The sequence below is a fragment of the Oncorhynchus mykiss genome, chromosome 2, assembly GCF_057628025.1.
Source record: "Oncorhynchus mykiss isolate SJ-2025 chromosome 2, ASM5762802v1, whole genome shotgun sequence".
Lineage (NCBI taxonomy): Eukaryota > Metazoa > Chordata > Actinopteri > Salmoniformes > Salmonidae > Oncorhynchus > Oncorhynchus mykiss.
In genome coordinates this window covers 84,368,543-84,392,875 of record NC_143023.1, presented here as the reverse complement: position 1 = coordinate 84,392,875, position 24,333 = coordinate 84,368,543, and the positions used below count along the sequence as shown (strand labels likewise).

The following is a 24,333-nucleotide window of genomic DNA, read 5'->3' as shown; positions in this document are numbered from 1 at the left end:
CTGGACAATATGACATGCATTATTATTGTACAAACTGGAACTATCTTAGGTTTGTCATTTACTATAGACTTAAGAAAAATAATATGGACACTGTGGCAAAGACATTATCAGCATTTCATGCAAAGAGCTGAGGGTCAAAGAAGTGGTGAAAAGGTGAAGCCCCGTGGTTTGAAACACCCACACAGACACACTCCACTTTCAGCCATTCTGGTGCAACACACAGTCCCAATTCAACTCAGCAGCAGCAGAATCAAATTGAATATTACCACCAGTGGGACTCAACATAAGTAGGGCTTAGCACCTATAAACCAACTTGTACTATACAGCCTCTTTGATGGGCCATGTGTAGCTGGTTATTATACCATTAGAAAAGATGACGACTCAACATTGATTTACCAATCATATTTCAGATTGTCCAAATCTGTGACCAAGAGAGAAACGCTTCTAGCATTCTGCTCGAAGCTCTAGACCTGAGGCAGGCTACTTCTAACGTGTCATCAATTCAATTTACATCAACCAAGTCTTTTGTGTATCAAAGATTGTATCAGATTTCACAACAGCAAAACACACATCCCGAGCAGGAATTTTATATTTGGCACAACTTGGGAATGCTGCCTGTGAGTTGTCTGTCTATGTCAACAATAGTAGCTTGTGTTCCACTAGCCCACAGAGCCCCCCCACTGCTTCAGGCCTGCAGTATTGCCTCTCAGGGTGACTGTCCCAGGATCAGGTCTTGAGTTGGGTCTGTAAACCCATTTCTCCCCATTGTCTGGCTCCTCCGGGACTGTCACCACTATCATCCTACCAACTGTAAGCCGCCAGGCTTAGCATTCTGGACCCGTATTCACAAAGCATCTCAGCATAGGAGTGCTGATGTAAGATCAGGTCCTTTGTAGCTCAGATGGTAGAGCATGGCTCTTGCAATGCCAGGATAGTGGGCTCGAATCCTAGGACCACCTATTAGAGGTCGACTGATTCAATCGGAATGGCCGATTAATTAGGGCCGATTTCAAGTTTTCATAACAATCGGAAATCGGTGTTTGTTTTTGGGCGCCGATTTGCCTATTTTTTTATAATACCTTTATTTAACTAGGCAAGTCAGTTAAGAACACATTCTTATTTTCAATGACGGCCTAGGAAGGGTGGGTTAACTGCCTCGTTCAGGGGCAGAATGACAGATTTTCACCTTGTCAGCTCGGGGGAACCAATCTTGCAACCTTACAGTTAACTAGTCCAATGCAAATACGACCTGCCTCTCTCTCGTTGCACTCCACAAGGAGACTGCCTGTTACGCAAATGCAGTAAGCCAAGGTAAGTTGCTAGCTACTATTAAACTTATCTTAGAAAAAACAATCAATCATAATCACTAGTTAACTACACATGGTTGATGATATTAAAGGTTAAATAAAATAAAAATTACTAGATATTATCTAGCGTGTCCTGCGTTGCATATAATCTGACTGAGCATACAAGTATCTAAGTATCTGACTGAGCAGTGGTAGGCAGAAGCAGGCATGTAAACATTCATTCAAACAGCACTTAAGTGCGTTTTGCCAGCAGCTCTTCGTTGTGCGTCAAGCATTGCGCTGTTTATGATTACACGCCTATCAACTCCCGAGATGAGTAAACGAAGTGAAATGGCTAGCTAGTTAGCGCGTGCTAATAGCGTTTCAAACGTCACTCGCTCTGAGCCTTCTAGTAGTTGTTCCCCTTGCTCTGCATGGGTAACGCTGCTTCGATGGTGGCTGTTGTCGTTGTGTTGCTGGTTCGAGCCCAGTGAGGGGTGAGGAGAGGGACAGAAGCTATACTGTTACACTGGCAATACTAAAGTGCCTATAAGAACATCTAATAGTCAAAGGTTAATGAAATACAAATGGTATAGAGGGAAATAGTCCTATAATTCCTATAATAACTACAACCTAAAACTTCTTACCTGGGAATATTGAAGACTCATGTTAAAAGGAACCACCAGCTTTCATATGTTCTCATGTTCTGAGCAAGGAACTGAAACGTTAGCTTTCTTACATAGTACATATTGCACTTTTACTTTCTTCTCCAACACTTTGTTTTTGCATTATTTAAACCAAATTGAACATGTTTAATTATTTACTAAATTGAGGCTAAATTGGTTTTATTGATGTATTATATTAAGTTAAAATAAGTGTTCATTCAGTATTGTTGTAATTGTCATTATTACAACAAAAAAAAACACACAAAAAAAGGCAGATTAATCGGTATCGGCTTTTTAGGTCCTCCAATAATCGGTATCGGCGTTAAAATCATTATCGGTCGACCTCTACCACCTATACTTATAGAATATATCCACACATGACTAAGTTGCTTTGGATAAAAGTGTCTGCTAAATGGAGTTTTAATTATGCATTTTACTTAATCATTCATTATGATCTAAAAAGGAAAACTGATCCTAGAGCAGTACTCCTACTCTGAAGCTTTATGAATACAGGCCCTGGAGTTCAACACATGAATACAGTAGTACAGTGTTGCTACACACTCAGCATCACGAGACTTGGAGTCATGTTAGACGCCATGAGATGAAATAGATCTACATCTAACTTCTGCATAGTTACTCTGTCTAGACATATTTACTCTGTCTAGACAAACAAAACACTGTCTAGACAAACAAAGCTGTCTTCATGTCATTATCATCCAGGAAAGCTAAATCTCAAGCAACAGTTCTCTTGTTTAAAACAGTTTACTCCGTCTCTAGTCTCTTTCCCCATCCAGGCAAGCAAGACTACTCCTTCTCCCATCGTCAACACCACCCAGACATAATGTGAGTCTCTCCATACCTGTCGTTTGAGGCCCTTGGACTCTGCAGGAGCATTCTCCTCAAACTTGGCGAGGAGCTGGGTGGCCATGGACTTGACTTTGTTATGGTTCCCTACAGCTGCTGTCTCTTCCTTCATCTTCCTCTCCATTAGAGCAGTACTGTTGGACGGCCTGTCATCATGGTTACCCCTCAAAACCTCCTCCTGTTACAAACACATGGACAGTACGAAACAAGAGAATGAGTTTAACCTGAGAGACATTTCTATCTGTCTGCAAAGCAGAGTTCAACGCCTGAATTATATTTTTAACCCTTGAAAGTTTTACGCACTTCTTCAGAATGGCCAGCCTGGCTAGTCTTCCTCCTCTTCCCCAAACCATCCACATCCTTCTCCTTCTTGTCCTGTTGATCACATAATCACATGTTGTCACTGGTTATTTCAGGCAGACAGCTATGGACTCCTACAGTAGCATTATAAGATGATGATATACACAGCAGTAACACAGTGCTGAAGGGAAAGGGACTGCTGAGCTGACAATGATGCTTTGGAGAACCTTGGGGTTGCGTTTGCGGGATATGGCGATGCTCTGGCCCAGCTTGCTAAGGAAGGAGATGGGAGACTTAGTGCTGTTGATCAACGCAGCCTTCTCCTCAGGGCTCATGTTCTGGTTATCTGGAAATATAAAATATACAAAATGTAAGGCGTTACACTAGGGTTATGAAAATTACAAGCATTTCCCATTGGACGAGTTCAGGTAGTCCCTCCCTGTTTCTGGTCTGTTTGGTGCATAATATATATTACTGATCACTCAGTGTGTATAACATTTCAACCAACCTTCAACACTCCCCCCACCCCCCCAAATAAAAACAATATTCATGAAACTAGCATTACTCACCTCCGGCCCCAGGGGGAACTGTGTCCTTGAACATCTCGTAGAACTGGCTGAGGTACATGACCATGGAGAGCTTGTCGGGCTCTGACACCTGGGACATCTCCTTGCCCGTCATGCAGGGGGAGATTCCAAACTCCCGCTCGGCCACGTCGAAGCCCAACTGGTTGTTTTTCTGTTGGTCCCGTTCGTCCAGGGAGTCAAAGTCACTGTAGGGCAGAGAGAGACAGAATGTCTGGGAGTCAAAGTCAAGGTGGACAGAGAGAGACAGAATGTCTGGGTGTCAAAATGGGAGTCAAATTCACCGTGGGCAGAGAGAGACAGCATGTCTGGGAGTCAAAACAACCAGTAACACTGAATGTTATCACTTGGCTTTCCAAATAAACATGACACGCACACTAAGCAGGTTCTAATGCAGTGGATGCAGAGGTTGACATTAGCACCCCTTTCCTTGTACGTTTAGTGTTGCAGCATCAGCACCATGCTATTAGCAGTGCGGGAAGTCAGTGAGATACCTGGAAATAGAAAATATAGAAAATATAAGGCATTACACCAGGGTCGTATCCATTAAGGTTTTGCAATGGAAAATAGGGATACCTTCAGAGTATAAGAATATTTTGAAGATAAATACACAACGCAGAGACAGATGACAAGACGTCAATAGAGTACGAGAGGATAAGAGGACGAAAAGTCAATAACGATCCACGAAAAGTGTTTTTTCTGTAATAGGGGATTAATGAGCAATGAGTCAGAGACATGGGAGGAATGTGTCTATACAGTGAGCCTGAAATAGAAGGGGAACTATACAGGTATGGTCATGTTAGACTTGCAAAAGCTTTTGACACTGTGGACCATGATATTCTCCTGATGAAACTGAAATGTTTGGGTCTAAATGATGTAGCAGTGAATTGGATTAGGTCTTATCTGACCAACATAAGACAAGTATGTAATGTTGGTGATGTTCTGTCAGAGGCTAAAGAAATATCCTGTGGAGTACAGCAAGGATACATTTTAGGGCCTATCTTATTTACAGGTTAATGATATGCTAGACACACTAAAGTGCAAACTCCTGCTTTATGCTGATGACACAGCCATACTGGTATCAGGGAAGGATACAGTTTACAAAGCCAGAAGAGGACTGGACACCCCTCATAGCCTGATTCTTCTCTAGGTTTCTTCCTAGAGAGTTTTTCCTAGCCACAGTGCTTCTACACCTGCATTGCTTGCTGTTTGGGGTTTTAGGCTGGGTTTCTGTACAGCACTTTGAGATATCAGCTGATGTAAGAAGGGATTTATAAATAAATTTGACAGAGGAGACCCTGAGTAAGGAATTGCATTTTGTTAGAGATTGGTTGACGGACAACAAATTGTTGCTACATTTGGGAACAACTGAATCAATTTTGTTTAGAACAGAATGTAGATTGCTTAGGTTTGACAAGATAAAAGCTCAACTGTGCAGGCAAGGAGATTGAATCTAAAACAAGTGTAATTTATCTTTGTGTGTCCCTAGAGCAATCCCTTTCTAGAGACCTGATTGCTGCTAAAGTTCTTTCTAAAATGGCAAACAAATGTATATTTTAATATAGTAACACTAGATATTTTAACATCAAAGTTAAGAAACTGCTCGTCTCAGCATTGATTCAGTGTCATTTTGGTTATGCCTGCTCTGCTTGGTATAGTGGGCTATCAAAAAAGATGAAAAAGAGAATGCAGGTCATGCAAAATAATGTTAATGTTATCAGCTAAATGTGCCCCCTAGGACCCACATAGGGGTACAATTCCCAGGAGGTGGGCTTGTTGCCTTTGGAGTCCAGAGTGGACCAACTTTAATCATATGTATGACACCTTAAATTATTGTGCCCCAGGTTATATGAAAAGCAACATTGATATGGTCTTTAACCAACACAGTTACAATACCAGAGCTACAGTAGTATTATGTCTTGTAAAATCCCAAGAGTAAACAGTACTGTGAGGAGCACGTTTTTCTATACAGGCATTTGTCTATGGAATAGCCTTCCCTTGGAGGTCAAGCAAAGAAAAGTAGAAATAGCTTTAAAAAGCAGGCAAAGGTTTTCATTTGGACAAAGTTGTCTTAAGAGAACCCACTCCACTGCCCCTTGTGCCCCTTTCCGCTGGTCAAGTGGATTTATTTTAATGATACTGTACTGTAGGTATGATGTGCAATGAATAAATTGTTTTAATGTGAAATGAATATGCTTGATTTTTAAGGTTAGGGAAAAGTGCAGTGAAAAGTACCACTTTTTAGCATGTCAATATAAATGAATGTATTGTTTGTAATTTGGTCTCGTCTTTTAATCATTATATGTATTATTATTATTTTTACCATCGAAGACCACTTTGGAAACCAGCTTTTTAATTAATAATTCCAAGTGGGTCCACTGGGTCCACATTGTACATTTTGTGGTATGTGTTACCTTTATTTAACTAGGCAAGTCAGTTAAGAACAAATTATTTTCAATGACGGCCTAGGAACAGTGGGTTAACTGCCTGTTCAGGGGCAGAACGACAGATTTGTACCTTGTCAGCTGGGGGGTTTGAACTTGCAACCTTCCAGTTACTAGTCCAACGCTCTAACCACTAGGCTACCTTGTTACCCAAAATAAATTCAATTAAAATGTGAACTAATTGGAGCCGTCTGTACACTGCCCTTAATGCATATTTCCCATCCATGCAGCCTTTTCCCACACCCCTGCCCCAGTCATCTGGACAATGAAAGGCAGCAGGGCAGAAGTGAACTACTTGGTAAAAGTCAGTCAGGGTTATAATGCTAATCGCTGTGCAGCCAGCAGAGGGTAACAACTTAATCTCTCCCCTCGTTAGGCAATGTGTGTGTCTCTGCTGTGTGTGTCGTCTCTGCTTTGTGTGTGTGTAGTAGGGGTACCATACATAATTTTCCCTGAAGCTACAGGCAATTTGACTCTGAGCTTTTACCTAATGTAAAAGCCAAGGCCTTGACAGCAAGTGCCAGGAGATAAATAACACATGCTACAAACAAAGTGGTAAAGCAGTCACATCAGTCAGGCCTTTCCAGTCAATGAAGGTTTGAACAGTTGCTGTTGCTGACAGTAAGGACCATGTTAATGCCAGGATGTAAGGACCTGACAAAGATCTAAACCATGTGCATATTGACTATCCTGATTAATATTTACTGGCCTAATTCATATTTACTGGCCTAATTCATATTTACTGGCCTAATTCATATTTACAAGCCTAATTACGTGATGGAGCAATCATGTGTGCCGGTCGTACTTCATTCCTATGCTTCTAATAATAATAATAATAATAATAAATAATAATAATAATAATAATAATAATAGGAACTTAGATAGCGCTTTTCAAGGACCCAGAGTTGATTTACAAGTAAACCTAACCTGTAAGCATTTCTACAGGAGAAATCCAGATATACAGAACCAGTTAAAATTTGAACACACCTACTCATTCCAGGGTTGCTTTATTTGTACTATTTGTACTATTTTCTACATTATAGTGAAGACATCAAAACAATGAAAAAACACATATCCAATCATGAAGTAACCAAAAAAAGTGTTAAATCAAATTAGATTTTATATTTGCGATTCTTCAAAGTAGCCACCCTTTGCTTTGATGACAGCTTTGCACACTCTTGGCATTCTCTCAACCAGCTTCATGAGGTAGTCACCTGGAATGCATTTCAATTAACAGGTGTGCATTGTTAAAAGTTAATGTGTAATTTGAGCCAATCAGTTGTGTTATGAGAAGTTAGTGGTGGTATACAGAAGATAGCCCTATATAGTAAAAGACCACGTCCATATTATGGCAAGACAGCTCAAAAAAGCTAAGAGAAATGACAGTCCATTACTTTAAGATATGAAGGTCAGTGAATCTGGAAAATATCAAGAACTTTGAAAGTTTCTTCATGTGCAGTCGCAAAAACCATCAAGCGTTATGATGAAACTGGCTCTCATGAGGACCGACTAAGGAAAGGAAGACCCAGAGTTACCTTTGCTGCAGAGGATAAGTTCATTAGAGTTAACTGCACCTCAGATTGCAGCCCAAATAAATGCTTCACAGAGTTCAAGTAACAGACATCTCAACATCAACTGTTCAGAGGAAACTGAGTGAATCAGGCCATGGTCGAACTGCTGCAAAGAAACCACCAATAAAGGACACCAATAAGAAGAAGAGACTTGCTTGTTCCAAGAAACACGAGCTATTGACATTAGACCGGAAATCTGTCCTTTTGTCTGATGAGTCCAAATGTGATATTTTTGGTTCCAACCACCGTATCGGGGCGGCAGGGTAGCCTAGTGGTTAGAGCGTTGGACTAGTAACCAGAAGGTTGCAAGTTCAAATCCCCAAGCTGACAAGGTACAAATCTGTCGTTCTGCCCCTGAACAGGCAGTTAAACCCACCCATCTAGGCCGTCATTGAAAATAAGAATTTGTTCTTAACTGACTTGCCAAGTTAAATAACAGACGCAGAATAGGTGAACGGATGATCTCCGCATGTGTAGTTCCCACCGTGAAGCATGGAGGAGGAGTTGTGATAGTGTGGGGATGCTATACTGGTGATACTATCTGTGATATATCTATAATTCAAGGCACACTTAACCAGCATGGCTACCACAGAATTCTGCAGTAATACACCATCCCATCTAGTTTGCGCTTAGTGGGACTACCATTCCAAGGCATTTAAATGTTTCCCCTTAAACCACTCAAGGGTTGCTTAAGGTTATTGTCCTGCTGGAAGGTGAACCTCCATCCCAGTCTCAAATCTCTGGAAGGCTGAAACAGGTTTCCCTTAAGAATTTCCCTGTATTTAGCGCCATCCATCATTCCTTCAATTCTGACCAGTTTCCAGTCCCTGCCGATGAAAAACATACCCACAGCATGATGCTGCCACCACCATGCTTCACTGTAGGGATGGTCTTTCACGGTAATGAGAGGTGTTGGGTTTGCACCAGTCATAGAGTTTTCCTTGATGGCCAAAAAGCTCAATTTTTGTCTCATCTCACCAAAGTACCTTCTCCCATATTTTTGGGGAGTCTCCCACATGCCTTTTGCTTATTCTTTTCTTTAAGCAATGGTTTTTGTCTGGCCACTCTTCTGTAGAGCCCAGCTCTGTGGAGTGTGCGGCTTAAAGTGGTCCTATGGACAGATACTCCAATCTCCGCTGTGGAGCGTTGCAGCTCCTTCAGGGTTATCTTTGGTCTCTTTGTTGCCCCTCTGATTAATGCCCTCCTTGCCTGGTCTGTGAGTTTTGGTGGGAGGCGCTCTCTTGGTGGCAGGTTTGTTGTGGTGCCATATTCTTTTCATTTTTTAATAATATGTTCAAAGTTTCAGATATTTTTTTACAACCCTATAGTGATCTGTATTTCTCCACATATTTGTCCCTGACCTGCTTGGAGAGCTGCTTGGTCTTCATGGTGCCCCTTGCTTAGTTGTGTTGCAGACTCTGGGACCTTTCAGTACAGGTACATACACCTAGATTGCACACAGGTGGACTTAACTAGTTATGTGACTTCTGAAGGTAATTGGCTGCACCAGATCTTATTTAGGGGCTTCATAGCAAAGGGTGAATAAATATGTACACACCACTTTTCTTTTTTTTTTTTTTTTTTTTTCACTTCACCAATTTGGAACATGAAATCCAAATAAAAATCTATTTAAATTACAGGTTGTAATGCAAAAAAATAGGACACACGCCAAGGGGGATGAAAACTTTTGCAAGGCAATGTATGTAAATGTGATTGTTTTGCTTTGGCATCATGGGGTATTGCGAATAATTATTTACGAATGCACTGTATATACACACGACTCACATGAGGTCAGGTCTGTAGCGGTGGATGAGGGAACACAGGGCCATGCCACTCTTCCAGGACATGGTGAGGTCGGTCACACTGACTTTCCTGTAGCCCTCTGTCTGTCTCTGACACCAGTTCAGCAGCTTGCTGGAGCGAGCGATGGACTCTGGGAAAGGAAAATCAATAAGTGACTAGTGGATGATAACATGTTTGGGACCAGGGCTTAGGGTGTTTTAGACCAAACAGTCAGAAGTTTTGCTCTTTGGAGTGTTCATACAGTCATTGAACACTGGTCACTTCAATAATGTTTACATACCGTTTTAACCACTTTATATATAGTGGGGCAAAAAAGTATTTAGTCAGCCACCAATTGTGCAAGTTCTCCCACTTAAAAAGATGAGAGAGGCCTGTAATTTTCATCATAGGTACACGTCAACCATGACAGACAAAATGAGGGGAAAAAATCTTTTTATATTTTTTAATCTTATCATTTTTTATGAATTTATTTGCAAATTATGGTGGAAAATAAGTATTTGGTCAATAACAAAAGTTTCTCAATACTTTGTTATATACCCTTTGTTGGCAATGACAGAGGTCAAACGTTTTCTGTAAGTCTTCACAAGGTTTTCACACACGGTTGCTGGTATTTTGGCCCATTCCTCCATGCAGATATCCTCTAGAGCAGTGATATTTTGGGGCTGTTGCTGGGCAACACAGACTTTCAACTCCCTCCAAAGATTTTCTATGGGGTTGAGATCTGGAGACTGGCTAGGCCACTCCAGGACCTTGAAATGCTTCTTACGAAGCCACTCCTTCGTTGCCAGGGTGGTGCGTTTGGGATCATTGTCATGCTGAAAGACCCAGCCATGTTTCATCTTCAATGCCCTTGCTGATGGAAGGAGGTTTTCACTCAAAATATCACGATACATGGCCCCATTCATTCTTTCCTTTACACAGATCAGTTGTCCTGGTCCCTTTGCAGAAAAATAGCCCCAAAGCATGATGTTTCCACCCCCATGCTTCACAGTAGGTATGGTGTTCTTTGGATGCAACTCAGCATTCTTTGTCCTCCAAACACGACAAGTTGAGTTTTTACCAAAAAGTTATATTTTGGTTTCATCTGACATTCTCCCAATCTTCTTCTGGATCATCCAAATGCTCTCTAGCAAACTTCAGACGGGCCTGGACATGTACTGGCTTAAGCAGGGGGACACGTCTGGCACTGCAGGATTTGAGTCCCTGGCGGCGTAGTGTGTTACTGATGGTAGGCTTTGTTACTTTGGTCCCAGCTCTCTGCAGGTCATTCACTAGGTCCCCCCGTGTGGTTCTGGGATTTTTGCTCACCGTTCTTGTGATCATTTTGACCCCACGGGGTGAGATCTTGCGTGGAGCCCCAGATCGAGGGAGATTATCAGTGGTCTTGTATGTCTTCCATTTCCTAATAATTGCTCCCACAGTTGATTTCTTCAAACCAAGCTGCTTACCTATTGCAGATTCGGTCTTCCCATTCTGGTGTAGGTCTACAATGTTGTTTCTGGTGTCCTTTGACAGCTCTTTGGTCTTGGCCATAGTGGAGTTTGGAGTGTGACTGTTTGAGGTTGTGGACCGGTGTCTTTTGTACTGATAACAAGTTCAAACAGGTGCCATTAATACAGGTAACGAGTGGAGGACAGAGGAGCCTAAAATAAGAAGTTACAGGTCTGTGAGAGCCAGAAATCTTGCTTGTTTGTAGGTGACCAAATACTTATTTTCCACCATAATTTGCAAATAAATTCATTTAAAATCCTAAAATGTGATTTTTTTTCTCATTTTGTCTGTCATAGTTGAAGTGTACCTATGATGAAAATTACAGGCCTCTCTCATCTTTTTAAGTGGGAGAACTTGCACAATTGGTGGCTGACTAAATACTTTTTTGCCCCACTGTATGTATGTATGTATGTATCTATGTATGTATGTACAGTTGAAGTCAGAAGTTTACATACACCTTAGCCAAATACATTTAAACTGTTTTTCACAATTCCTGACATTGAATCCAAGTAAAAACTCCCTGTCTTAGGTCAATTAGAATCACCACTTTATTTTAAGAATGTGAAATGTCAGAATAATAGTAGAGAGAATGAATTATTTCCGCTTTTATTTATTTCATCACATTCCCATTGGGTCAGAAGTTTACATACACTCAATTAGTATTTGGTAGCATTGCCTCTAAATTGTTTAACTTAACTAAATTGTTTAACTCAAACGTTTTGGGTAGCCTTCCACAAGCTTCCCACAATAAATTGGGTGGATTTTGGAAGTATGCTTGGGGTCATTGTCCATTTGGAAGACCCATTTGCGACCAAGCTTTAACTTCCTGACTGATGTCTTGAGATGTTGCTTCAATATATCCACATAATTTTCCTTCTCATGAAGCCATCTATTTTGTGCAGTGCACCAGTCCCTCCTGCAGCAAAACACCCCCACAACATGATGCTGCCACCCCCGCGCTTCACGGTTGGGAAGGTGTTCTTCAGCTTGCAAGCCTCCCCCTTTTCCTCCAAACGTAACGATGGTTATTATGGCCAAACTGTTCCATTTTTGTTTCATGAGACCAGAGGACATTTCTCCAAAATGTACGATCTTTGTCCCCATGTGCAGTTGCAAACCGTAGTCTGGCTTTTTTATGGCGGTTTTGGAGCAGTGGCTTCTTCCTTGCTACGCGGCCTTTCAGGTTATGTCGATATAGGACTCGTTTTTACTGTGGATATAGATACTTTTGTACCCGTTTCCTCCAGCATCTTCACAAGGTCCTTTGCTGTTTTTCTGGGATTGATTTGCACTTTTCACACCAAACTACCTTCATCTCTAGGAGACAGAACGCGTCTCCTTCCTGAGCGGTATGACAGCTGCGTGGTCCCATGGTGTTTATACTTGCGTACTATTGTTTGTACAGATGAACGTAGTATCTTCAGGCATTTGGAAATTGCTCCCAAGGATGAACCAGACTTATGGAGGTCTACAGTTTGTTTTCTGAGGTCTTTACTGATTTCTTTGATTGACATCATGGGAAAATCTAAAGAGGCACTGAGTTTGAAGGTAGGCCTTGAAATACATCCACAGGTACACCTTCAATTGTCTCAAATGATGTCAATTAGCCTATCAGAAGCTTCTAAAGCCATGACATCGTTTTCTGGAATTTAACAAGCTATTTAAAAACACTTAGTGTATGTAAACTTCTGACCCACTGGAATTGTGATACAGTGAATTATAAGTGAAATAATCTGTCTGTAAACAATTGTTGTAAAAATTACTTGTGTCATGCACAAAGTAGATGTCCTAACCGACTTGCCAAAACTATTGTTTGTTAACAAGACATTTGTGGAGTGGTTGAAAAATGAGTTAATGACTCCAAGTGTATGCAAACTTCCAACTTCAACTGTATGTACGTATGTATGTATGTATATATGGTACCAGTCCAAAGTTTGCCATTTCACCATCCCGTTAATGACCAGGTTAGTGAACATAAAGTAAATCAAATAAAATCAGTCCATCCAGCAAGTCACATGACATCATGGCAGTTGCTAGTTTCTACGGTTAAGGACTATTATGAAGGAATCGTCAGATGGTCATGCATTTGGACCTAAACCATTAATGATATTACCTTGGAAATGCTTCTCAAACAGGTTATGGTCTAGGTTGAAAGCAATTCATTGTTACATTTCGGTGATTGTAATAATGTCCAGGTCCCAAAAACAAGAGACTTTGAAAAACAGACATGAATGACAATTAAATAATATGAACTAAACTAAATAACTGAATACATTTGTTATGAAACATCGTATAGCTTATTCGAAACAGTACTTACCATTTCGGGTGAGCTTGGGTGTTGACGAGGTCACTACATTCTCCATTTCGATACGCATTTCACGGCTTGAATCCCCCGTGTCAATGAGGTGTTGTACCTGACAACAACAGAGTGGGGTGGGATTTCACATAAGACATATTCCATAGGTCATGGCTACTGCCAGGAGTTTTTGCTGAGCATGTATCTGGACTGAAAAAAACTCTGCTTCTTAGTTATGTTTTGAGCTGCTGCCCTCCAGACAGAGTTTAAGGGTCCCACTGTTCAGTAAGAATAGGAACAAGGCAAGTTTCATTCCATCAGCCACCAGACTGCTGAACAGTGGGATATAGGACAGATGCAGGCCAAACACACGGTCGGACAGTAGGCCGCAGAAACTTTGAATATTTGAAAATGTAGATGTGTGACTTGTGTACTAACTTTCCAGTTTTACATACTGCATGTAATAATATTACATGTGTTGTGTTTTTGAATGTATTATTATTTATTTTTGTACCTTTATTTAACAAGGCAAGTCAGTTAAATAACAAATTCTTATTTTCAATGACGGCCTAGGAACAGTGAGTTAACTGCCTTGTTCAGGGGCAGAACGACAGATTTTTACCTTGACAGTTTGGGGATTCGATCTTGCAACCTTTCGGTTACTAGTCCAAAGCTCTAACCACTAGGCTACCTGAAGAATGCTGACATCACACAATGAAATGGACAATAAAGTATATTGCATCGTGTGTGTGTGTGTGTGTGCGCCTCTCTAGTTACGCAGACACAGGGTTTTCATTCACAAGATGGTTAGGTAGTCAGGACAAATGTTAGGTAGTCAGTCCTGGCCCTACTCAAACTGGATATCATACACAGAGCATTGTGGGTACTGTAGTTCATCATGTTACAATCACACAGTCCTATGATGTCAGTGTATACACTACCTGGTTGGGCCTGAGGAAGTGGAGGCTGATGTTAGGGTAGCGCGTGGTGGGATCCACACTGTAGTGGCTGAAATTTTTACTGATGTTCTCTGGCGTTGTCTGAGGCAGCAGGCGATATATGCTCTCCCTGAAAAAGAGGAGACCATGGTTACAGAATTATAGAAGGCAACAGAACAGAGGATTCAAAATATTCCATTCAGAGCTCCAGAGGCTCTTCGTCCATTACAACTACAGGAGGGGCAGACAGTGGAGCACTCAGAGATAAAGCACTCAGAGATAACAGTGTGTCGAGGGTGTGTGAGTGTATGAGAGAGAGAGGGATAATGAGTATGTGTGTGAGAGTGTGGAGTGTGCGAGCGTGAAAGTCTGACGTGCGAGTATAATGTGTGTGTTATGACATGTCTGCTCCCTCACCTCTCAGCCAGCACGTCCAGAGGGGTGTTTCCCTGGGCCCAGCTCTTCACCATCCAGCCCGAGTCCATGGCTGCCAGGAACCCCCGGGCTATACCAGTGCCCATGGGCCAGAAGGGCTAGAGAGAGGGACAAATACACTAACATGGTGAACTCCGAAGTAAGCATACAGAGAAGAATAAAATCTACTTAAACAATACACCTTTTTTTAAATATATATGTAGGTATATATGTATACATACATACACACACATTTTTGTTAATGTAAAATTGCCTGTTTTAAGTAAGCAAACGTCAATCCACACGTCATCCTTGATAACTTGAATCTCTCTCGATTCACTGTAATTTCTCCACACACATGCTCACGCTTTACTCCCATTTGTATACACAAGACAGTCAGACACTACCTTATCCAGAGTGACAGACAGAGTATATCTTCTAAGTGAGGCTGAAACACCCTCGGCCCAGTAGCCTTCCTCACCTCCAGTAGACTGTCCCCCACCAGAGACACCAGTAGCTGGCGTCCATTGCGTTGGCGCACGAGCGCCGCATTCTCTGAGGCGTACATGCAGGTGAAGTCGAACATGGCCACGTCGGGCTGTCCGTAGTGGTTGATGGCAAAGTCCAGAGTGGGCAGCTGGTGGTTGGTGGAGAAGTCTGCGGCCTCGCGGGCATAAGAAAGAAGAGCCTCCTGGTCCACGTTAGCCCTAGACAGCAGCATCTCTGTGTCTGCATAATCCTGGAGAAGACTGGGAGGTTAGAAGGCTCAGATGACTGGAGGACTGAGAGACACTAAGGATAAGAGACTGCATGTAACATGGCCTGTCACGCAAAGAATGGTGCATGACATCCATGCATGGTATTTGGAAATGGAAATATTTTACACAGGAGGTTATCCTTGACCACCAAAGCAGTACTTTCATTTCAAATCAAGCCAATGTCATTCTGAAGTAATATTGAATTTAATAAACATAGGGCCATTTAAATGTCTTTCATTCGTACTAGAACAATCTAAACACCAACATAGTCTATAATACCCAACTCCCAGCTACTGTGTGTAGCGAGACGCCTATCGATCTCCAGAATGTAGCATCAAATCAAGGCCTGCTTGAACCTGTTTGGGCTAGGGGGCAGCATTTTTACTTTTGGATGAAAAGCGTGCCCAGTGTAAACTGCCTGCTACTCAGTCCCAGATGCTAATATATGCATATTATTAGTAGTGTTGGATAGAAAACACTCTGAAGTTTCTAAAACTGTTTGAATGATGTCTGAGTATAACAGAACTCATATGGCAGGCAAAAACCTGAGAAAAAAATCCAACCAGGAAGTGGGAAATCTGAGGTTTGTAGTTTTTCAACTCAGCCCCTATTGAAGATACAGTGGGATGTTGGTCATCTTGCACTTCCCAAGGCTCCCACTCGTTGTCAACAGTCTTTAGAACATTGTTTCAGGCTTCTACTGTTAAGGGGGGCTGAATGAGAGGGGAATGAATCAGAGGTCTGCCAGAGAGCAATGAGCTGGTCATGGGCATTCACATGAGAGGTAGCTCGCGTTCCATTGCTTGTCTACGGACAAAGGAATTCTCCGGTTGGGACATTATTGAAGATTTATGTTAAAAACATCCTAAAGATTGATTCTATACTGCGTTTGATATGTTTCTACGACCAGTAATATAACTTTTTGTAATTTTCGTCCAACCTTTCCGCTGGACTTGCACACATGTTTGGATTTGTTTACCAAACGCCCTAACAAAAGGAGGTATATGGACATAAATTATGAACTTTATCGAACAAATCAAACATTTGTGGAACTGGGATTCCTGGGAGTGCATTCTGATGAAGATCAAAGGTAAGTGAACATTTATAATGCTATTTCTGACTAATGTTGACTACACAACATGGCAGATATATTTTTGGCTTGTTTGGGCTCTGAACGCTGTACTCAGATTATTGCATGGTGTGCTTTCGCCGTAAAGTTTTTTTTAAATCTAACACAGCGGTTGCATTAAGGAGAAGTTTATCTAAAGTTCCATGTATAATAGTTGTATCTATTATCAATGTTTATGATGAGTATATCTGTGAATTGACGTGGCTCTCTGCAAAATCACTGCATGTTTTGGAACTACTAAACATAACATGCCAATGTAAACTGAGATTTTTGGATATAAATATGCACTTTATCGAACAAAACATACATGTATTGTGGAACATGAAGTCCTATGAGTGTCATCTGATGAAGATCATCAAAGTTTAGTGATTCATTTGATCTATATTTCTGCTTTTTGTGACTCCTCTCTTTGGCTGGAAAAATGGCTGTATTTTTCTGTGACCTAACATAATCGTTTGTGGAGCTTTCGCTGTAAAGCCTTTTTGAAATCAGACACTGTGGCTGGATTAACGAGAATGCTATCTTTAAAATGGTGCCTAATACTTGTATGCTTGAGAAATTTGATTTATGAGATTTCTGTTTGAATTTGGCGCCCTGCAATTTCACTGGCTGTTGGCGAGGGGTTCCGCCCCGTTCCCAGACAGGTTAAATTACTGTTTTGAAAGAGGGCGGTGAGAGGCACATTCTTTTCCTTCCCTGGCTAGGCTGGGCCGGCACCGCCAGGCTGACTGACTGGTGAGATGGATGGGTGGGAAGGAGCAGACAGAGGATCTGAGAGGGTGTTGTTCTCTGATTCATGGTGCTGGGTGGAAGTGTGGACCCGACCCAGCACTCGCCCGCCCGCCTGCCCTTTCCCAGGGGCAGGATGGAGCAGTAAAAAGAGACTAGAGAGTGATTTCCATTGCTATAAAAGGACCTTGCTTGGAAGTAAGTAATCTTGAAGAAAAGAGTGTGAGCAGTAGGGGGTCTGTCCACCCACACCCCTATTGCAACACACACAGGTCATTAGGGATTATGCAAACTTGGCAGGCGTGGAGACGGGCGACCCTGTGTGAAAACAGTGAAGTCTGAAACACAGGACATAGTGTGTCCACTCTCACATCCCCCCTCAGCCTACAGCCTGGCCCAACTCATCAGGGTCATATTTATTAGTGCACACTTGTAGCAAAACTTTTGCAACTGAAATGGTTTGTCCATTTTCTTCCCTTTGATGGCTAATGACTACGACCCAGCACAAGACCTACAGTGCCCCGTTCAGCCCTTCAACTGTATTGCCCTGATTATGACTGCTGATGAAAACTCAGTCAGTGCTAATTAAAAACTCCAATCCAATTATCAAAAGGGTAACAATTCCTAACTTTTTGAATGCCTTGGTAACAATTTTGATATGGTTTGCAAAACATTACCAAACACCTACACCCCCCACGGCTTTCATCTCAAAGGGAGATAGAAATGCAGTGGGAACCGTTACTGGAACATGAAAGCTGAACTTCTAAGAGATGTCATAATGTCCTAAAAGCTTGTGACTGATTTCCTGTGGAAAGTGCCCAGTCTAGTCAAAGGAAACAGCAGTGTTCTGAAGTGAAGTGTTGGGAGTGGGGCACAAACTCATTAAATGTGGTTGAGCTGGTGGTTTGTTCCTGGCCCAGTTTTGGCTTGGTCCTTTGACAGGGAGGAGGCACACAGAGGGATAAAGTGTGTTTGTGTATGAGAGAGAGACAGCTCCAGATGTGTCTCTCTCCCCCTCTGCGACCGCCCCTTTGATCACTCACATGCAGAATGACTCCCTTCTCCAGCAGGCTCTGTTTCTTGGCAGTCATGACAAAGTAGTGCGTGTCATCCTTGTAGTAGACAATGTTTTCTAGGTCAATTCCTACAGAGTCAATAGAAAGAGAGAGTTTTGTTATTTACTTTTGGAAAACCAAGGTTGTTTCTATGGCTATAGCTGCTCCTACAGCTCCTCTATTGGTTGTCTTTGTTAGGGGAATGAGGACAAAGTTGGCGATGACACGACCCAGGAGACAAAACTAAAGGCCCATATAGACAGGACTAGCTCAGCGCCAAGCTCTCATGGCATGGGATCAAAATGTTTAATTGAGAAATGTGAACAGATTTCAGTTCCCCAATCAAGAAGTGCCTCTTTGTTGACATTTTCCCTAATCCATAGATAAACCATGCAGATAGAAACTGACGGGCTCAGAGATGACGCATGGCAACATAAAACTATTCCTAGGTGATACACTGCTCGGCTATTCATTTATCTACAGTTCCTTCAGAAAGTATTCACACCACTCAAAGAGGTGACTTTAAAACAGTTACAGAGTTTAATGACTGTGATAGGAGAAAACTGAGGATGGATCAACAACATTGTAGTTACTCCACAATACTAACCTAATTGACAAAGTGAAAAGTAGGAAGCCTATTCCAAAACATGCATCCAGTTTGTAACAACGCACATATTTTCAAGCATAGTGGTGGCATAGTGGGTATTCTTGTAATCGCTATGGAATGGCGAGTTTTTCAGAAAAAAAAAAAACGGAATGGAACTAAGTACAGTCAAAATCCTAGAGGAAAACCTAGTTTAGTCTGCTTTCCACCAGACACAGAGATGAATTCACCTTTCAGCAGGACATTAACTTTAAACACAAGGCCAAATATACACTGAGTGTACAAAACATTATGAATGCTCTTTCCATGACATAGACTGACCAGGTGAATCCTGCTCTTTCCATGACACAGACTGACCAGGTGAATCCTGCTCTTTCCATGACACAGACTGACCAGGTGAATCCTGCTCTTTCCATGACACAGACTGACCAGGTGAATCCTGCTCTTTCCATGACACAGACTGACCAGGTGAATCCTGCTCTTTCCATGACATAGACTGACCAGGTGAATCCTGCTCTTTCCATGACATAGACTGACCAGGTGAAAGCTAGGATCCCTTATTGATGTCACACTTGTTAAATCCACTTCAAATCAGTGTAGATGAATGGGAGGAGACTTTTACACTTGAGACCGATTGTGTATGTGTGCCATTCAGAGGGTGAATGGGCAAGACAAAATATTTAAGTGCCTTTGAATGGTGTATGGTAGTAGTTGCCAGGCGCACCGGTTTGTGTGTCTCAAGAACTGCAACGCTGCAGGGCTTTTCACGCTCAACAGTTTGTGTGTATCAAGAATGGTCCTCCACCCAAAAGGACACCCAGCCAACCTGACACTATGGGAAGCATTGGAGTCAACAAGGGCAAGCATCCCTGCGGAATTCTTTCGACACCTTGTAGAGTCCAACGCAATATTAGGAAGGTGTTCTTAAAGGGACATTTCTAAATGTTCAACATCATATTCATCATCTCCAGCACCACCACAACGTCAACATATGTGAAAATGGCACATTTCTATGTTTGTAGTAAAAAATATAGAAAATAAGTGTTTCCAATGACATCATCAACCAGTTAGTAGACAATTAGAAGGCAATGCATACTCATAATGGTTAAAAATCACACAATGCACACTGATGATGTAATTGGACACATGGTCTTATTTTACCACAAAACATTTTTCTTTCATGTTTTGTACACTCAGTGTTCACTGGAGTTGCTTACCAAGAAGACAGTAAATGTTCCTGAGTGGATGAGTTGCAGTTTTGACTAAAATCTGTTTGAGAATCTATGGCAAGACTTGAAAATGGTTGTCTAGCAATGACTAACAACCAATTTGACAGAGCTTGAATAATTTAGAAAATAATAAATGAGCAAATATTGTACAATCCAGGTGTGTAACGCTCTTAGAGACTTACCCAGAAAGACTCACTGCTGTAATCACTGCCAAATGTGATTCTAACATGCATCTACTCAGGTGTGTGAATACTTATGTAAAGTAGATTGCTAATTTATTGAAAATGAAATACAGCTAACATTTGAAAAACATGTTTTCACTTTGTCATTATGGGGCATTGTGTGTAGATGGGTGAGAAAAAATATCTATTTAATCCATTTTGAATTCAGGCTGTAGCATGTGGAACAAGTCAAGGGGTATACTTTCTGAAGCCACTGGATGTGTATCACCTAAATCTAGAACAATGTGTAAAATTGTACTAAAAGCCTAGAATTATAATGCTTTATAACTTGTTATAAGCACCTATGAGCCTTTATAACATCATATAACAAGGATTATTACATGTTATCTCTGCCTATGGCAAAATTACTGACCCGTGGCTTCCCGGAGGTCCTGGAAGAACTTCTGGTTGAAGATGAAGGCCACTCCACTGATCTCCTCCACCTTGGCCTCGGCCGTGGTGTTCCTGTTGATAAAGTTGGCCGTGATGGCGATGGCCAACTTGCCTCGGAACTCCTTCCTCCTGAACCCTGTTTGGAGGAGAGGAAGGAGACAGGATGTAAATGTTAGACTGGGGTCAGTGACATTATGTAGACAGTGAATGCCAGCGTTCTTTGTTAGGTTCAGAAATGAAGAGAACATTTCCTTGTATTACACACTACTCACATGTTTATAAAAGGAGAAATTAAGGTGGCGCTTGTTAGGCTTTGATGCACACTGTCATTGACTGACTATCAATGTAACTGCAAGACTTTTTAATAACTTCATGTAAGGTTGCAGGCTGAGTACGGACACTGTATGAAGTGACTACTGGCTAGCCCTGAGGGAAACTGTTTCCCTCCTCTCTAGAGAGAATCAGACACCAGCAGCAGCAGAGGAGAGGGGTCAGAGCAGTCCACACACTACAGGGCTCCCAGTGCTGCTGAGGGATGTTAGCTCATACAGGAAACAGACAGCCAATTCACAGGTTCCTGCTCCGCTCCAGTGAGAGGCCACGGAGGATTGCTCTCTGAAGATGGATGGAATGAGGGAGGGCCGGGGAGACTCACATCACATGTGCACAGCATGAGGCAGGAAAAGAAGGAGTGAGAGAGGAAAAGAGAGAGGGTTGGACCCGTAAACCAACTACAGGTGTGTTTTTGAGGGCTTCAGTTCTCATGGTGTTTTAAACAACTCATTTTGAACCATGTGTTTCTTAGTGGCTTTTTACCTGCCAGCGTGTTTCTTCTTCCGTCTGCCCCAATGATGACGTCAAACTCCAACTCGTTGACTGGGTGTGTCCTGGGGTGGACCTCAGCCCTCCACCCTATCCCTGCAAAAACACACCATGGGAAAAATGAGCAAGACAAGACATGTAACGTTCTATTATTTAGCATATGGTTTCACTGAGAACCATGAGGGATGAGAGAGAGCTCTCTGTTAGCACTGTAGCATACAGTAACATGAACACATTGCCCTTCCTTGTTCCCATAAATGTTTGGATGAAGAGCAGGCATGTCATATGATATGGGTCTTAATGCAGTCATTAGAGCAGTCACTTCACAAGGGTCTTACTCTCGTTCTCCTGGTCCTCGGGGGGCTCGATGAGACCCTTGAACTCCACATTGACGTGGATCTCGATGCCCAGGAGCAGGGCCACCTTTAGCAGCATCAGTTGGAGCTGGCGGATACCTGCACAGAGAGTCAGACAGATTAGAGGAGAACATTTATTAGCTTCAACAACTGAAAACACCACAATGTTACAGTTGATCTATGGTCCTGGAAAGCACCAGAAGTCTTCTCCTCATAGATGATAATGCTGTACACAGTAAAACATGAAATCATTTTCTAAAAGACAGAGTAGGAAATGGGAGTAGGATAGTCTTATCCACTCACTGATATGGTCGATGGCTCCAGCGCAGAACTTTCCGTGGAATTTCTTTGCCCCGAGGCCCCTGAGGTCCTGGATGGAGAAGGGCCACAGGTGGAGCACGTTGTTCCTGGAGAAAGCGTCTCTCTTCTCCAGCAGCACCACCTTGGCCCCCAGGAAGCCCAGCTCGATGGCCGTCCGCAGGCCACATGGTCCCGCCCCAATGATCAGACACTAAGGATGTGGAAAATATAGCATACACAGTACTAGATCTGGCTGATATTAAGATATTATCGAACACTGGAGATATCGATTAAAGCAAAATATTACAATATTCAACAAGGGCAAATAGACAATATTACAATGTGGATATGGGCACAACCCTATTATATATAGAACAATTATCTCTGAGGTACTTTGAACAAGGATATGAGACAGAAAAATAGTCACACCTTAGAGTTGACACATGCTCGTCCCTTCTTGTACTCCTTCTGGCCTGCCCGCTTGTCTAGCTTAACCCAGAGTGCCTTGGCCTTCCAGTAGTTGAGCCTGGACTTGAGCTTGTGGTAGAAGATCCGGTACTCGCAGGGCTTGAGATCCAGATGGTCACAGAGCTCCTGGAAGGCCTTGAGCGTGCCTTTACAGGTGGAGGCCTGGGTGAAGCGGTCAAACATTACGTGGGCAGGGTTCACCCGCTCCCCTGTGGTGGTGAAGCCTCCAGGATCCCCCATGGTCCCCATGGACCTGCAACCCTCTCAGGGGCCTCTGGTCAGGCCCCAGCCCCTGGCTCTAGCACGCACTCCGCTCTGGTGAGGCCTTTAGCTCCCTGCCTCAAGCATCTTCGTTCTGTCAGGGAGCGAGAAGACAAGCACAATTATTACTGAGTTAGGGTAATGTCTGCATATTTCACAATGTCATCAAGACCCATTACTGAGGCTGATTTGGAACTTCCTTTTTTTTTTTTTAACTAGGCAAGTCAGTTAAGAAATTGTTCTTATTTACAATGATGGCCTACACCGGCCAAACCAGGGCCAATTATGTGCCACCCTATGGGACTCCCAACCACGGCCGGTTGTGATACAGCCTGGAATCGAACAAGGCTGTCTGTAGTGACGCCTTAAATGATCTTCAATAGGAACTTGCTGGACATACCACAGGTGACAGTGTAGACTCTCTCCTTTATGCTGTTCTATTAATAGTCTAGAAAAAGGAGTGATCCAGCAGGATCTAATGGGATATCATGTTCCGTTCCTGCAGGATATCAAGTCCACTGCATCATAAACAGGGTATGGAAGATTGGCCTAATCAGCTATAAATGCCAGAACATCAACAAAATATCCATAGGCTGATTGTACATGAGAATTTGAATGACAACAATCTAGCTGATCAGCCTTTGACTGACCCTTCCTTGCCTTTCCTCTCATCACAAGCATCAGTTGTGACTGTGAGCCATTATGTTGGTGAAATCCCTCTGTGATCAATTACAAGACAGCCTTTTTGACATAAATGCAATGCTTGCAAGGGAGGTAGCCTACCTAGCTAGCGAACCAAAGAGTGGTTACCTCAGGTCTTTGTTGCAGTGCCAGTGTTTCCTGACTGTTTTTTGCTGACTGTTTGCTGATTGGCGAGGGCTTCTGTGGCCACAGGACCTTAACCCTGTTATCTAGGAATGAGGCCATTGCCACCAGAGACAGGAAGTCCACTGAACACACAGGCCAAACAGGAAAAGCAACAGGGGCACCAGTGAGCATGGCACGCTGCTCTCAGTGGTACAGAATTTCAGACTCTGAACACAGGAAGTCTTTCCTTCTGTCATCCAAAAACATTTTAATAAAAAAATTACAAAATAACTCCCATTCATTCAGCTTGTGGTGGTTTAATGGAATCAACAGCAGGCACCCGGCAATGTCTCTTGTTTATGAATGTTCACTTTCCTCTGTTCCATTTGTTAACCTGCTAAAACATGCAATGTGGTTTTAAAATGGTCTTGGTCTAGCCCTTTCACCTCAGGGGAGAGTTCCCTCACACATGTTGGTGTCTATAAATCAGCTGCCAGGTCTGGAATGCCTCTCTGTCTACTCTCTTCAAGACTGGATTAAAGTGC

At 42.4% G+C, this 24,333-nt stretch overlaps 1 protein-coding gene across 50 annotated transcripts in view; it reads right to left on the bottom strand.

Moving 5' to 3' along the window:
• LOC110498015 (protein-methionine sulfoxide oxidase mical3a) overlaps window positions 1–24,333 on the bottom strand; it is a 146,324-nt gene that overhangs the window by 55,934 nt on the left and 66,057 nt on the right. For all 50 annotated transcript variants that reach the window (XM_090210303.1, XM_090210512.1, XM_090210525.1 and 47 more), the window contains 15 exons: window positions 22,682–23,075; window positions 22,256–22,463; window positions 21,935–22,051; window positions 21,591–21,692; window positions 20,755–20,910; window positions 18,316–18,416; window positions 15,138–15,395; window positions 14,660–14,775; window positions 14,246–14,372; window positions 13,326–13,422; window positions 9,500–9,647; window positions 3,685–3,887; window positions 3,343–3,461; window positions 3,119–3,190; window positions 2,811–2,993 (listed from right to left, as the gene is read on the bottom strand). In XM_090210303.1, coding sequence (XP_090066429.1) covers window positions 2,811–2,993; window positions 3,119–3,190; window positions 3,343–3,461; window positions 3,685–3,887; window positions 9,500–9,647; window positions 13,326–13,422; window positions 14,246–14,372; window positions 14,660–14,775; window positions 15,138–15,395; window positions 18,316–18,416; window positions 20,755–20,910; window positions 21,591–21,692; window positions 21,935–22,051; window positions 22,256–22,463; window positions 22,682–22,969 — 2,295 coding nt within the window. In that variant the 5' untranslated portion in view covers window positions 22,970–23,075. The remainder of the gene's footprint in view (window positions 1–2,810; window positions 2,994–3,118; window positions 3,191–3,342; window positions 3,462–3,684; window positions 3,888–9,499; window positions 9,648–13,325; window positions 13,423–14,245; window positions 14,373–14,659; window positions 14,776–15,137; window positions 15,396–18,315; window positions 18,417–20,754; window positions 20,911–21,590; window positions 21,693–21,934; window positions 22,052–22,255; window positions 22,464–22,681; window positions 23,076–24,333) is intronic.